The 15,698-nt window shown below is 43.5% G+C and overlaps 2 protein-coding genes across 5 annotated transcripts in view; both read left to right on the forward strand.

Moving 5' to 3' along the window:
* Window positions 1-10,649, forward strand: part of LOC137139072 (tumor necrosis factor receptor superfamily member 14-like) — a 69,872-nt gene extending 59,223 nt beyond the window's left edge. For 2 of the 3 annotated variants that reach the window (XM_067525799.1, XM_067525797.1), the window contains 4 exons: window positions 8,201-8,356; window positions 8,817-8,904; window positions 9,005-9,191; window positions 9,430-10,649. In XM_067525799.1, coding sequence (XP_067381900.1) covers window positions 8,201-8,356; window positions 8,817-8,904; window positions 9,005-9,191; window positions 9,430-9,489 — 491 coding nt within the window. In that variant the 3' untranslated portion in view covers window positions 9,490-10,649. The remainder of the gene's footprint in view (window positions 1-8,200; window positions 8,357-8,816; window positions 8,905-9,004; window positions 9,192-9,429) is intronic. The other variant, XM_067525802.1, reaches the window with a different exon arrangement.
* The window catches only part of LOC137139070 (tumor necrosis factor receptor superfamily member 14-like), a 32,496-nt gene that overhangs the window by 2,775 nt on the left and 14,023 nt on the right, over window positions 1-15,698 (forward strand). The window contains exons 1-2 of one of the 2 annotated variants that reach the window (XM_067525779.1): window positions 4,670-4,719; window positions 4,903-5,008. In XM_067525779.1, the coding sequence (XP_067381880.1) occupies window positions 4,970-5,008 (39 nt within the window). In that variant the 5' untranslated portion in view covers window positions 4,670-4,719; window positions 4,903-4,969. Of the gene's footprint in view, window positions 1-4,669; window positions 4,720-4,902; window positions 5,009-15,698 lie in introns of those variants that run through there. The other variant, XM_067525780.1, reaches the window with a different exon arrangement.

Consider the following 15,698-nt stretch of genomic DNA (forward strand, 5'->3'; position numbering starts at 1 on the left):
GAACGTCTGGCTCCATCTTTCCTCCATCCCAGAGGCTGTTAGAAAGGATATGCTGGAGGGACCCATCAGCCCTGATGGTCTGTTTGGTCCCCATTTCCAGCACCTTGTTAGAGAGATGCAGACGGCTTCGGAAGAAGCGGAAAAGATTCGTCGCCATGTCACAGCTCCCTCTCGCTCCGCCGGTCACTGGCGTGACCGCCGTGAGCTTTCTCACAGACAAAGGCGCCCCGCTTCATCAGCGGCAGCCGCTTCGCGACCTGCTCCGGTGCAGCCCGCTCCTCCACCTCCTCCACCTGCCCCCCAGGCGGCAGCACCAAGTCGCAGATCTTCCAAGCCTCGCAAGTTGGCTTGCTCCTGGTCTCGCCCTCCGGTGGAGCCTCCCCGGATTTTGACGGGTTGGGGGGGACATGTGTGATTCGATTGTTCTTTGTTCCAAATGTGGTTGTTCTGTTTGTTTTTGCAATAAAACTGAACATCTCCTAGAGGGCAAAGATTCCTATAACCAGAATACCCCTGGGTTTCCACACCCAGCGGTGTCCGCATCCCACATGTCCCCCACTCACAACAGCCCGCTCCTTGTTAGCCGCCGTGCTAACTTTACGAGCCGGCTAGTTTCTGCTAAGCAGCACACTTTATCTTCTGAGCTCCATACAACGTCCCTCCCCGCTGATACACTTGCTAGCGGTAGGGGAACGTCTGTTTATGAGCCCTCGGGGGCGCGCCCGCCTAGCTTTTCGGCTACGGCTGGGGCTTCCCCGACGGACAGCCAGCCCCTCCCGTCCTCCCCGCGTCCCCCATGGGCTGCCCGGTCTTTAACTCCCCGAGCAGCGGCGGAGAGGGCGGAACGTTGGCTGGCTGCCAATATAGCAGACGAACACTGTCCGCTGTCACACCCACTGTCGGAGCGTTACCATCAGTGGACGCAACTGTGTGTGTTGGACAAGTGGATGGACAGAATAATTCGCAAGGGTTATTCTCTCCAGTTTGCCACACCCCCGCCGAGCTTCGCGGGGATCCTGGAAACCCGGCTTTCATCCCCAGCCCACACGACAGCTCTTGCGTCAGAGCTGTCCGATCTCCTGGGGAAACGGGCCATCAGCATGGTCCCACCGATGGAAGAAAACCAGGGTTTCTACTCTCGTTACTTCCTGGTTCCAAAGAAGTCGGGGGAAATGAGGCCAATTCTGGATCTCTCTTTTCTCAATCAGTTCATGGTGGTCCGCCGCTTCCACATGTTAACGACAGCCTCAGTTCTCCGGAGCGTGCGCCCGGGAGACTGGCTGTCCTCGGTGGACCTAAAGGACGCATATTTTCACATTCCTGTCGCCATGCAACACAGGAAGTTTCTGCGTTTCTCCTTCCTGGGCGTACGGTACCAGTACAACTGCCTACCGTTCGGCTATTCTCTCGCCCCACGCACATTCTCCAAATGTCTGGAGACAGCACTGGCTCCGCTGCGCGCTGCCGGCATGAGAGTGCTGTTCTATTTAGACGATCTCCTTCTCCTCGCTCCGTCCCGGGAACAAGCTCTCCTGCAGATGGTGGATTTGGTGACTCATTTATCGTCTCTGGGTTTCACGATAAATTGGCGGAAAAGTTCACCGTTCCCGGCTCAGTCGATTATCTTCCTGGGCGTGGAGCTGGATGTGCCGATCATGCGGGCGCGCCTCTCCCAGGAGAGGAGAGAGACGCTGCTCGCCATGCTCCACCGTTTGACTCCCCGTCGTGTTGTCACAGTCCACTCAGTCATGCGACTGCTGGGCATGATGGCCGCGGCTCTCTCGGTGGATCCCCTTGGCCTCCTACACATGAGACGACTGCAGCGCTGGTTCTCTCGCCTGCAGCTCGATCCTGTACGTCATCGCAGACGTTTGGTCATGATTCCCCCATCAGTGGGTCCGGATCTAGCCTATTGGAGGGGACCTCGCGTCATGTTAGACGGCGTACCCCTCGGCCGCCCCTCATCACACGTCTCAGTGTTCACAGACGCTTCGCTGTTGGGATGGGGCGGGACATGCCTCTCTCAGTCAGTGGGTGCTCCCTGGCCAGAGGGCATGTCTCTCCACATAAACGCGCTGGAGCTGCTCTCTGTGTGGAACGTTCTTCAGCATTTTGCTCCGGTGCTCTTGGATTGCCACGTCCTTGTTCACACGGACAATACGACGACGGCTTCCTATATCAACCGTCAGGGTGGCGTGAGATCATCACGGCTCCTCAGCATCGCCAGGAGACTGCTGCTGTGGGCGCACTCGCATCTCCGCTCCATCAGAGCTGTGTACATCCTCTGAACACCGCCGCGGACACTATGTCTCGGGGGGGGGGCCCGCCCCGGGGAATGGGTGCTGCACACAGAGCTGGTCCAAGAGGTTTGGAGCAGGTTTGGCAGAGCCGAGGTGGACCTTTTTGCAGCCAAAGGCAATGCCCAGTGCTCCCTTTGGTTCTCCCTCCGAGCTCGAGATTCCCCCCCCCTTGGGGTGGATGCATTCTCCCATTGCCCTTGGCCCAGGCGGCTCCTTTATGCATTTCCGCCTGTCCCTCTGATTCCCCGGTTACTAGACCGCGTGAGAGAGGAGTATCTCACCGTCATCCTTGTGGCCCCGAGGCGAGTGGGGGCACCGTGGTTCCCGGCACTCTGCCAAATGCTGGCAGGCCCGCCCTGGGAGCTCCTGTGGCGTTCGGACGCATTGTCTCAGGCCAACGGGATGATCCGCAGTCCCCCAGTTCTGCTCCAGCGCCTGTGGGTCTGGCCCCTGAGAGGAAGCGCCTAGCCGACCAGGGGTTTTCACCCCGCGTGGTGGCCACCATTCAAGGTGCGAGGGCAGCATCCACCACTTCCTCCTATGTAGCCAAGTGGTCATCCTTTCAGCGCTGGTGCTCTGAGAGGGGCGTGTCTGCCTCTTCATGTCCTCTTCCTCGGGTTCTGTCTTTTCTTCAGACCCTCGTGGACAGAGGCTTATCCCTCAGCACTGTGAAGACCTATGCTGCTGCGATCTCCTCATGTCATGAGGGGTTCGGAGACAGGTCTGTCTTCAGTCACCCCTTGCTGAAACGTTTCTTAAGGGGTGTGAGGAGGCAACGGCCCCTTTTGCGCCCCTTGGCCCCTCCTTGGGATCTTTCTCTGGTCCTCCGTGCCTTGGTGGTTTCTCCGTTTGAGCCGCTGGAACAGGTTCCCCTCAGGCTCCTGTCATGGAAGACGGCGCTTCTCTTGGCTCTCACCTCTATGAAAAGAGTGAGTGACCTCTCTGCCCTGTCAGTCTCCCCGGAGTGTCTTTCAATTCGTGGGGATCTCAGTCTGGCTGTTCTCCGCCCTAATCCTGCATTCATGCCCAAGTGCATTACCAGTTCTTTTAGGTCGAGAGTCATAACCTTGGAAGGTTTCTGCACACCTCCTCACACTTCTGAGGAGGATGCCTCCTCTCATCTGCTGTGCCCAGTGCGTGCTTTGTCCTACTATGTGGAGCGCACGTCTACTATACGCCGTTCCGAGCGCCTTTTCGTGCACTACAGGGAAGGCTCTGCCGGGCTTCCTCTTTCCGCTCAGTGCCTGTCCCACTGGCTGTGTGAAGCCATTTTTCAAGCATATGAGTCCTCTGGGGCCCAGCCACCAGAGGGAATCCGTGCACACTCCACTAGAGGAATAGTTTCCTCTGTGGCATTGCTCAGAGGGGTGTCGGTGGAAGACATCTGCCTGGCGGCATCATGGTCCTCCACCTGCTCTTTCGTCCAGTTTTATCTTCGAGACGTTTCACGCCCCTCACTTTCCAGTTCTGTGCTTTCTGCACCCCAGAGTGCACACTCTAGTGTCGGTTAGTATGTCTTGTCTTCCCATCTCGGTCCCCAGGCCCTCAGTGGGCTTATTGAATGCTCTCCCACTGCCTGCCGGTGTGTTCACAGCTGTGATTCCCCCCCCCCCTTGTGTTTTTGTCACAGTTCAGGTCGGTCCAGCTGTGAAGCAGGGTTCTGTTTACTGCTCCTAGCTGCTGTATGGCACTAGTGGGGCGTGGACTATATCCTGCTGTAGCATTTGGTTCATTATGCTACAGCCAGAGGGCAAGCAACATAGGAAATAGAACGATGGTTACGTATTGTAACCCCAGATTCTATGACTATGTTGCGCAGCCCTCTGGCTTTTTGGGCCCCACTAGTACCTCTTACTGGCTGAAGGAAAATGGTCAGTTAGAGGGAATAAGTGCTACTATAGCCGCTCTCTTATGGTGTGATTGCGGACGTAATTGAGCACACCATGAGAGCGATAAAGTAGCAACTTTTTGGCCCACTCACCGGTGGGCGTGGACTATACTGCTTCAGTTGGCGCGAGCGCGCAGGGATTGGTTCATTATGCTACAGCCAGAGGGCTGCGCAACATAGTCATAGAATCTGGGGTTACAATACGTAACCATCGTTCTGTCTCGTCACTCCCGACAGAAACGCTCGCTAAAGGGTGTCTCCTTCTGGTGGTGAACATCGGTAACAACACTTATAAAAGCTCAATGTTGTGCTCAATGCTGCACTTCAGCTCAAGACTGAAGTGCAGATGTCTCAAAATAAGGTAAACTAGCAAATCAAATGTGCCAAAATAACAGTGTAGAATATGAACTAAGATACAATGGGGTTTAATAACTATATGTGTTGGGGCTCTAACCTGTTTTAATTCACTGCCCTCACATTTATGAGCAAAAATGATTGAATTTCTCTGTGTGTTACAGGACTGGTACAATGGTAAATAAGTACAAAAATGAGATAATGAGATAATTATCACAAGATAAAAAAGTAGCTGCATCAATGGACGTTCTTGGCTGAAGAGGCAAAGTTGGTTCTTGAGCAAATGTTAATAAAGTCGATCTCATCGTCCACTGTACCGACTGTTTAGTGCAGTTATTAAATATTTCTTATTCTTTCCAGACAACACAACAAATCTCAGCGAAATAATTTCTTCAGCTGATACGAGACCCTTGACCTTCTCTTCAAAATGACTTTGAAGACGTCTGTGATGGTCACGTCTTTCCTGGTAAAACAGTTTATTACAGTAAATAACTGGAAGCTGTTTTTTTATTGTTCTGTGGGGGTGAAATGCAGCACATGTTTGTCTGGTGGTGGGAGGAGACGGTGTTGTGAAAGTTGTCTTGCAAATCATTGTGGTTGTTCATTGTTGTTCGTTGCTGTAGTGTTTAATGTGAGATTTATGGAAACAGCAGGTTAGAATCCAGCAGAACACAAACACTTTGTTTGCTCTGTCATTGTCACTACAGCTGAAAACAAAGAAATTGATACAAAATAAGAAGAGTCTTTCTTTCCTGAGACAGACTGCAGACCTGTCCAGGGTCTGCAGCCATACTTGTACCAACCATGAGGTTAAAATGCATGAGCTCATAATATTATCAGACCTAAACTGCACCAACAATGTACATTAATATTTAGTGGAACTTCTGAAGAAAATAATAAGACGTTGTAGAGCAGAGGCAGAGACACTATGGGATTAACTTTGTGTCTTCTTTCCCTCTCTGTCTCTGTCTCTCTGTCTCCCTCTCTGCCTCCCTCTCTGTCTCCCACTCTGTCTCTCTGTCTCCCTCTCTCCCTCCCTCTCTGTCTCCCTCTCTGTCTCTCTGTCTCCCCCCCTGTCCCTGTCTCTGTCTGTCTCTCTGCCTCCCTCTCTGTCTCCCTCTCCGCCTCCCTCTCTGTCTCTCTGTCTGTCTCTCTTTCTCCCCCTCTGTCTCTCTACCTCCCTCTCTTTCTCCCTCTCTGTCTCCCTCTCTGTCTCTCTCTCTCTGTTTGTCTCTCTGTTTCCCTCTCGGTCTCTGTCTCTCTGTCTCCCTCTCTGTCTCCCTCTCTGCCTCTCTGTCTCCCTCTTTGTCTCTGTCTCTCTGCCTCCCTCTCTGCCTCCCTCTCTGTCTCTGTCTCTCTGTCTCTCTCTTTGTCTGTCTCTCAGTCTCCCTCTTTGTCTCTGTCTCTCTGTTTCCCTCTCTGCCTCCCTCTCTGCCTCCCTCTCTGCCTCCCTCTCAGTCTCCCTGTCTATCTCTGTCTCTCTGTCTCCCTCTCAGTCTGTCTCTTTGTCTCTCTGTCTCCCTCTCTGTCTCCCTCTCTGTCTCTGTCTCTCTGTACATTTGTGCAGGTGTCTCCAGCTTTGGAGCTGTGTGTTTTCACTGTGTACTTACTGCTTCTACCAACCTGGGTTTCGTCTGTTGCTTCTTTCTTTTCTGTCCACTCACCCCATCGATTGAGGCAGATGTCCGTTCACCCTGAGCCTGGTTCTGTTCCTTGTTTCTTCTGTTAAAGGGAGTTTTGATCATGTTCATACAGATTCTGTAAGGTCTTCACCTTCATATGGAAAGTGCTTTAAGATGGTCTCTGTTGGGATTTGGTGCTGAATAAATACATAGAATTACTATGTTGGACACTGAAACAAATACACAAACCTTCAGGACAATCTGGATGTGGATTGGTTCAGATTCTAGACTAGTTCAGATAAAGCTTCAATAACTAAACTGAATACTTTGTAGTCACTGGAAACACTTTAAGTCCATCTGTTTATTATTAATAATAGTGAATAAAACACTGCAGTGTTGTTGTAAACAGATTTAAAGGACATTAAATGTGTTTATTAGTGATGGACAGAAGCAGTTTTTGAAGGACAGTGACATCTGGTGGCTGATAAATCTTACTTCAAACCTTCAGGACTAAAGGATTTTCACACCTTTAATGTTCTGTTTGCCACAGACATTTATTTGTAAAAATAATGAAATTTGTAAAATTTGAAAACTATTTATCATTTTGTGTTTGTTTATCAAATAAATCCCAATAAAATATGTTTATACTTGTAGATTTAACGGAACGTTTAGTAGAAGTATCAGTATGTTGGGTTCATTCCCTCAGGTTTCCTCTCTTCTTATGTGCTTTAATCAGCATCTTCCTCCACTCACCTCCTCTTCCACTTGTTGCTCTTTATTTCTCTGCTCTTTCTCTCCACCTCATTGTTCTCTCTCTGTTTGACTCCTTCACTTTGTGACAGTGTCTAATTCAAAGGTCAGAGATAAAAACCTTCTTCTCTTTTTACACAGATACTGGTGATGAACATCTTCAGTGGACATTGTCTCACATGTCATCGAGCAGAGTATCAGATAGGAAATAAATGTTGTCCTATGTGTCCTGCTGGTAAGATGCAACTGAATGTTATTTGGATATTTAATTGAAAAAGAATATTTGGGTCAGATTTACTAAGTGCACAGCAGCCTTCAGTTAATCTACAGCGCATCCACAATCTGTGTTTATCAGGCCTGACACTCATTAATGAATTAATGTCCATTAATTTGTGGACAGAAGTTCTTTTATTGAAGCACAGCTGCATTTAGTCCAGCTTGACAAGGACATTTGTGTGAGAACATAGAGTCTAAAATACGACTTCTAATGTACATTTAATCATTTTGATTCCAAAACCTCCAAAACACTAGTGTGTCAGTGTCAGCACCTCAACGACTACAGAGATGGACAACAATGCAGAGCAGTTTGAAATGTGTTGGACATTTATGGAGAAGATTCCAAACTGAGATAATAGTGAATATTGTCGCCAAGCAGTTTTGGAGGATTATTGTTGTTGTAAATTTAAATGGTTAATACACAAACACACACACACACTAATCTCGATGCCTCAAATACATTACTGAAAACACTCAAATAATAAAATATTGTACAACTACATTTTGGTTTCATTTTCAACAGGACATCATGTTGAAGAAGATTGCACAAAGTTCAGAAACACATTGTGTTTGGCCTGCAAAGCAGGAACCTTCATGAATCAACCCACTGCTCGTACACTGTGCTTCACCTGTTTACACTGCGATCCAGGTATGTTCTTCCATATTTGCAGGTGACTGATTGGGATGGATTTTAAATCATGTGATAGAATCAGTGAAAATAACAGTTTCCACAGCTTTGCTTCACAGCTACAGAATGACGATCTCTCGTGCACATACAGAATAGATGCTTCATTTACATTGACTCTTTGCTTTAGAGCTTCAAATTCTTTTGTGCACATACAGAATAGCTGTTTCCTATTCTACACATAAACTGTGTGTGTGTGTGTGTGGAGTAGAGTCGATCTGTTGTTTCTGTTCAGATCTTTACTTTGTTTTTGTGTATTTCTATCTCTAGTAATTGTAACTAATGTTTTTCTCCTATGTAACATGTGCTGTGCATGTGTTCACAGATTCTGGTTTGAAGACAAAAACATCATGTACAACAACATCAGATGCAGTTTGTGAACCACTGGAGGGATTTTACTGTGTGGACTCCACAGAGGACACGTGTGTGAGAGCACACAGACACAAAAGCTGTGAACCAGGACAGTACATCAGCAGAAGAGGTTGGTTTTGAAATGAGAAAACCAAAGTTCACCAAACTGATCTGAACTAAACCATCATGGATTCCAAACCCTGGTCCACAGTGAAAAATACTCTTGTTTGTTTTCTAACCTCCCCACAGCTGATCACCTGGATCAGGTGTTCAGTTAGTCAGAAGTTGGAAGAAACCAATTTGCTTTCTCTTTCTTCAACCCACCCTCATCTAAGATGGTGTCTTCCAGCTTCTCATTAATTAAACACACCTGATCCAGGTGACCAGCAGTGCAGGGACAGACAGAAAACCATCAGGACAGTTCCCACAGGACCAGGGTTTACGATTTGTCCAACTGTTCCCATGTTAAAGAGAGAGTGAAAGTTATTGGTCCCTGAATGTGTCTGACCTGCACATATCTGTATGTTCACAGATCACAGAGCTTTTGTGTTTGCTGAACATGTGTCTGTATGTGATTTGTCTTTGCACAGGAACATCCTCCTCAGACACTGAGTGCTCTGACTGCACTGATGGAACATTTTCAGATGGAACATTTCCAGATTGTCAACCACACACACAGTGAGTGAAGCTTCACATCAGCCACTGACACCTGATTTTCTTCCTACTGCAGTGACCTCATGGTGTCCTACATATTTCTGTAAATGTCCTGTCATTCCAGATGTGACTTAAAGAATATTCAGCTGATAAAGGCAGGAACTGTTTCAACTGATGCTGAATGTGGAGAGAACAGTTCAAACCAGACTGGAATTGTGATCACAGTCGTTTTTTTAATTGTGGTCATTTTACTTCTCGGAGCAGTTTCATTTTTAGTCTACAAGAAAAAAAGGAAAAAGAATCTAACACAGGTAAAAACAAAACATGTTTTTAATAGATAAAAATATGATCAGTCAAACATTAAGTTGTTGACTGAAGGTTTTTTTTACTGGTAATGTTTTATTACTGACAGAAAAAAGAAGAGCAGAAAGTTTTAAAGTGTCTTCACTGTTCTTACTGCATTTCACTGTATTTACAGTAACAAACAGGAAGGTTTTTTCCTCCCTCGTCATTAATAATGTCACTCTTTTATCCATGTTTCACAAAAAGGAACCTTCTGAATGTAGGAGAGAAAACTGTGGAACCATTTGTGCAGCAGACAGTGTCTGACTGAGGACAAGACGACCCTGATATAAACATGTAGCCAGTGTTTCTGACACTGCAGAGTAAATGTTTTCTAGAATCCAGTTCTAATCAATGTGGATCCTGGTACATTGTCTTTGCAGTGTGTAGAAAAAACATCCAGGTGAATTTTCAACATTGTGCTAAAAATGAACATGTTGCAGCTGCTGATTTACAGACTGGATCATTATCTCACCTGGATGTCACTGTACTGATGCTACATTTAGTCTGGAATTCAAACTGGGAACCTTCTAGTTTTGTGGACCAAACACAGAGGATCTTCATTCATTGGACAGCTGTGAAGGAGCATCTCAGTCCAGGTTCTGATGTTGGGACCATGAACCCTGCTTCATTCTGTCTTGTCTGCCAGTCACAGAGTTCACAGATGGACCAGATGAAGCTGAAACTGGATTTTATCTGCAATAAGTAACAAACATCTGGAGCAGAAGATGCAGACAGTTTGATCTGAACTGTAACATGATGAGATGGTTGGTCACATTGGTCAAACTGCACATTTTTAAATTTAGTTGACACACATTCTGTGGCTGTAACAGCTGTAACAGGGCATCTTATGGATTAAATGTGGCAGAAACATGAAGGATGGAAAAGGTGAATGAAATCAGACCTGCAGACTTTTACTCTGGACAGTTTCTGACAAGAAGCAGGTTGGAACATTTTATACATTTTTACAAACTACCAAAGTTTCACACTTTGACCCATATTTTGCTTCATATACTTCACTCAGAGAAACACAGAAGTATATGTTCAGAAAGTGATTCTGTGTCATTTGCTGCCATGATGTTTGCAGCAGAAGTGAAAAAAGTCTTTAATGGTTCGAGTCTTTAATGAGAGTGAGCTGATAAATGTGCTGCTGAACTGTGGGGAAAAGGTTTGTTTAACAAAATGATGGAGGAGATGAGAGGAAATTGTGACATGACATCACAAAAGGAGCTCTGTAAAATATGAACATGCACATGATTTTCACACAACTGTACTTCTACCACACTGAGACACTGCTGACTAACATGATGCTGTTTAGAAGAGAAACTGCGATAACGTGAAGCCTGATGGAATCATTCGTTTGATGATTGTCTACTTATTTGTATTGTTGATTTTCTTTTTATTTGTATTAAAAACATTAATATAGACTCTTGTTTTTTCCAACATTTACACATGTTGCTGCTGTAACATGGACATGTCCCACAGTAGGGAAGGTTTAAATAACTTTAATGAGGCCACAGAAACATGTTTTACTACAACATCTGACTGATCCAGAAGAGCACGACTCCCTTCTCCCATCCTTCCCACTTTCTACAGAAGCACCACAGAGAGCTCTCTGACCAACTGCATCGCTGCACGCTGCAGACTGGAAGTGTCTCCAGAGACTGGTGAGGACAGTGAAGAAGATCATTGGGACATCTCTTATAGCAGATAGGACTGTTGTCCCTGCTGGTCTCTGGCAGGAGGTTTTTGCAGCAGTTTTTCACAGGTTCATCATGAGTTTTAGTTTATGTTGTAGACACAGTGCGACACAAGACGGCCTGTGCAATGCAATATTAAAGGTGCAATATTGGAGCTCAATTTTTTTGCTCATCGCCTGCTCATAGAAAACTGGGGTCACTACTACCTCATATATAGTGTTATTTTAAATGTTTTTTTTCTTCCTTCATCTCATAATCTTATTCCTATTATTGTAGGCTACCCCCCACCCCCCACATACGTGAGAGGTGATGTAAATTTGGCACTGGAAAACTTATAAAAAGGGGATGTTGAAGAAGAAGATGAAGCCGGAGTATGTGGAAAAAACAAATGATGGTATTTATTAACTAAATACTAAACAGGAGCAAAATCCCAGGTGATCAGCTAAATTTAAATTTTAAAAAAAAATTTATTTAAAATTGACCAAAGCCAACAAGACATTATTTAAAAACCACAGCCTGAAAAGGGGAAAAGACAAAACAACTCTATTTAACTACTGTGCATTTTATGCTTTCACCATTGTAGACTGTACCACCTGACCAGGTGAACATGGGGTGAACTCACATAAGAAAACTCATTACTTCAAATAATGGACAATGTAAAGACTAAATATCTTATTTAATGCAACCACTACCAAATAACAATGGCAGGACCTACATCTCTTATAATAATGTAATAATTAATAATTTTATGCATTAGAGTGGATAATACCTCTGCTCCCTCAGCTTGGTAGGACTCAGCCTGACACTGTTAAGGCCTAACGATGCAAACCTGCTCTTACTTTTCTTGATTACCCTGCTGATTCCCACCACAATGAAACAGGAAAAATACCTCACAACCAACCTCAGTCACCCAAAACAATACAAACACTACAGGACGCAGTGGAGAAGGGAAGAGTGGGACCTTTTCACAATAATGTTTACTTCAGCATGTATAGTAATTATTCGTTGTTAGTGATTCTTGTAGCACAAATAAAACCAGGGTATTTACTTGAGACATTTTTACAAAGCTATTTGCAGCACATGTGCACTGTTTTGTTTTTTATTATTTTTAGTTTATGACCTCTGATGTTATCTTGTGACTGCACGGTGCCTCACTAATGCACTAAATGTGAGGCTGGTTGGTTCACTCACATGTAAAAACTGAGACAGAGTCTGTGATTTAGTGTTCCAGGTGTCAGACTGTGGAGTGTGTGTTCCTGATATTTCAGAGTTTAGTGCACAAATAATTGTAGAGACAGACTTACTCATGTCCAGGGTCCTAAAGAGACTTCACTGCAGAGTATGTTGCACAGTTAAAATACACTCAATGTTTATTAAATAACAGTTTCTACAATTAATAATATCAGCAAATCACAAAAAGCTCATGTCAAAAGAAAATAAATTATAGAAAATTGAAGAAACTATTAAGTCCACAAGCAAATAAATAAAAAAACATTTAAGCAAGACAGACAGGCAGTGCTCTGGATGTGTGACCCACACAGAATAGAGTCACAGTTTAAGCTACTTGTTTAACATTTATTTCAAACTTATTTGGATTAGTATAACCTTCCCCATGGTCAGCAGTCTGATATGAGATCCTGACCAGGCCAGTAAAGGAACATTTGTTACTGAGGCATCGTCTTCACACACAGACAGCAAACTTCTCATCATTCTGTCTGACAACAAGTGTTTCTCTCATCATTTCTCCTGTTAAACAGGACATTCATATCTAGTAGCTGGTCTTGTCGCCCAGGACCTGCAACATATGCAAACACATGGAAGATAAGATACAACCAGAGACACAGTTTCATAGACCTGACCATGGACTCTGCCCACCTTCTCCTTCTGGCCCTTTATGTTTACTTTCTGATTTATTTCTGGCTTCATGTTTAGTTTTTGTTTAATCTGTTGTAGTATGTTAGACTCTCATATTTAGATTATTTAAGTGTTCAATTCTGTTCTAAATGTGTTTTTGTTTTAGTTACTCTAGTTACTGAGTTCCCACCGTTTACCTTTTTTAGTTACCTTAGTTTCTGTTTACTCCTTCAGTAAATCTTGTCTACATTCTCCTTTGTTGTTTTGCTGCTACTGGTCCATATAAAATTAAGCTGAAAATGTGACAGGCAGAGCTGGACTGACAGTATAAATAACAAATGTAAAAGGCATCTGCTCAGAACCATTCTGCCTCTTCCACTAAAACTCTTTCTTTGTCTTCACTTAGCTGAATTATTTAAATCAGCCTTGAGCCACTAACATATAAAGTGTAAATTATTTTTGAACAGAATTCCATGTTTTATTTCTCTTTCCAGGTTATTTAGATTTAAACTAAAAGTCAGTGAACATGTTACAGACAGTTTCTAAGTAACTGAAAATTTAGTGACATCAGAGATGTGAAGCTGTGCAGTTTGTGCTGTTTGTTGTCAGTTGACACCATCAGAAAATAATGTTGCTGTTGTTATTTTAGTTTCTCTGAGTGAGACTGACTCTCACCAACTATGGGAAGTGACTGAATTTCTGTTCAGGAAAAGCCATTGATCCAGTAAGTTCTTATAATACTGGTGAAAACTCATGTTGCTTCTTATTTCACAGAAAAATGTGGTTTTGTTCGTCAGTTACATGAGGCCTTCAAACATTGCTTCAGCTCTGCACTCACGTACTCTACTCCTCCCCAGTCAGATGATCATGAATTTGCCAAACTGATTTTCGGAAAGACAAAGTATTTCTGTTTTTTGATTTCTCTACATAAAAAAAATACTTTATCCCAAGTCCTCTGAAAATTGCATCTACTGAAATCTATGACAAAAAATGAAACATAATTAAAATTAAATCTGAGTTAAATTTAAATTAAACATGATGAAAACTTCCCATGATTCTATCTGAGAGATCAGAGAATCTAAACTGTAAAAAACAGTCATTACATTTTGTTTGTAAGAGGCCGTTTAGTCACTGAGTCACACGTGTTTTTATCTTTATAAAGAGACTTTTGATCTTTGAGAACCAGGGGACGATGTCTGGACCAATAATCTAAAAAAGAACCTCCTCCTCAAATTCATGTTTCCGAGGTCACCTGAACGTCTCCGAGAGCAGTGACGGTTAAACAGTTTCAGTGGATTATTTTCACACTTTCCACGGTAAGTAACTGAATTTTTGTTATTTGTTCAGTCAAAGACCAGAACCAGTCCTGACAGACCAGTATATTAGTATGGTACCGGTGGACACTCGTGTACAACTACATATACGTGTATTATTGTAGTACAGAAAACTGCGCAGTTTAGTGGTGACGTATGTTTAATGAAGAACCTGTTTCCGGAAACGTTGCAGTAAAATCCAACGTGTTTCTTTCTGTATTTGAAACGATCGAGTAAATGAAGACATGATCAGTCCTGTTTGTAGTAACCAGGACAGCGGAACAGACACGGATGAAGCTGCATTAAGACACTTATACGGAAAGGTCTCGTATTGATTTCTAATGTTAATACTTTAATGTTTTAGCAGAAGACAAAAGAGAAACGGCTTGTTCAAGCTCAAAAACTTCCGGACAGTTTTGAAATATTATTTTATTTTACTTTACATCAGACAAAGTTTTCAGAGATAACATTAAACTAACTTCTGCTTTCTAGTTAATCTCCACACCAAAGTTGGCTTTTATCAGAAAATGTCTTTAGTTTGTGTTTGTACCACACGTGTTTAGAGCATCTCTCTACAAAAAGAACAGTTTGATCTGAGCATCACAAATGTTACAGTGTATAAAGAACAAAGATTTCATCTCATGAGTCCATGGAGGCTCAGATATAAAAGATCCCAGTTCAGAATGTTTTGAATGAGCCGTTGTTGAGGAATATTCACAAATCATCTCACATCTGTCTGATATTTGCAGGTTCCTGTCCCATGTTTCCACTAATAACAAAAGCTGGAGCAGATTTATGAGCAAAAATGATTGAATTTCTCAGTGTTACGTTTTACCTGTGTTTCCAGTTTTCATCTGAACACACACAGGACTGGTACAGTTGTGAATAAATACAGAAATGAGAAAATTATTCCATCATCATGAGATAACAGCATAACAATGTAGCTGCATCAATGGACGTTCTTGGCTTCAGTCATTTTAACCAAAGAGGCCAAGTTTGTTCTTGAGCAAATGTTAATAAAGTCGATCTCATACCTGCTGTTTAGTGATGTTTTACAATAAATGTTTCTTTTTATTTCCAGATGTTCTTCATGTTTTTGGATGTTAAAACACAACAAACTTTATCCCAAATCCCACTAAAATGCTATTTCTGGCTACTGAAAACCATCAACCTGCACTTTAAAAAGACTGCAGAGCAATGTTTGTGGATAAAACTGTTTATTGTAATAAATAACTGGAACTTTGTCCTGATTTTATCGTCGCTTTTATTATTATTACTATTATTACTTATTCTTTTTCTATTTCTATTTCTTATCTCTATGTTAATCAGAAAAGCTTCACTGCACTTTTATCAGGATGTTGTTTAAACCACAATAAAGTATAATTTATTTTTATTTTGTTTTCTTTCTTAGTTCTTGTTTTTGGCTAGATTGAAAAAAGCTCTTTTCTTGTAAATCTGTCAACAAATAACAATATTTTAACTAAATCTGATAAAAAATGAGTCACACGTGTTTTTATCTTTGTAAAGAGACTTTTAGACTCTGAGAACCAGTGGACGATGTCTGGACCAGTCATCTACTAGAGAACCTCAACACGAACAGTTTTTAGTG

Source organism: Channa argus, chromosome 13 (genome assembly GCF_033026475.1).
Source record: "Channa argus isolate prfri chromosome 13, Channa argus male v1.0, whole genome shotgun sequence".
In the NCBI taxonomy this organism is placed as follows: domain Eukaryota; kingdom Metazoa; phylum Chordata; class Actinopteri; order Anabantiformes; family Channidae; genus Channa; species Channa argus.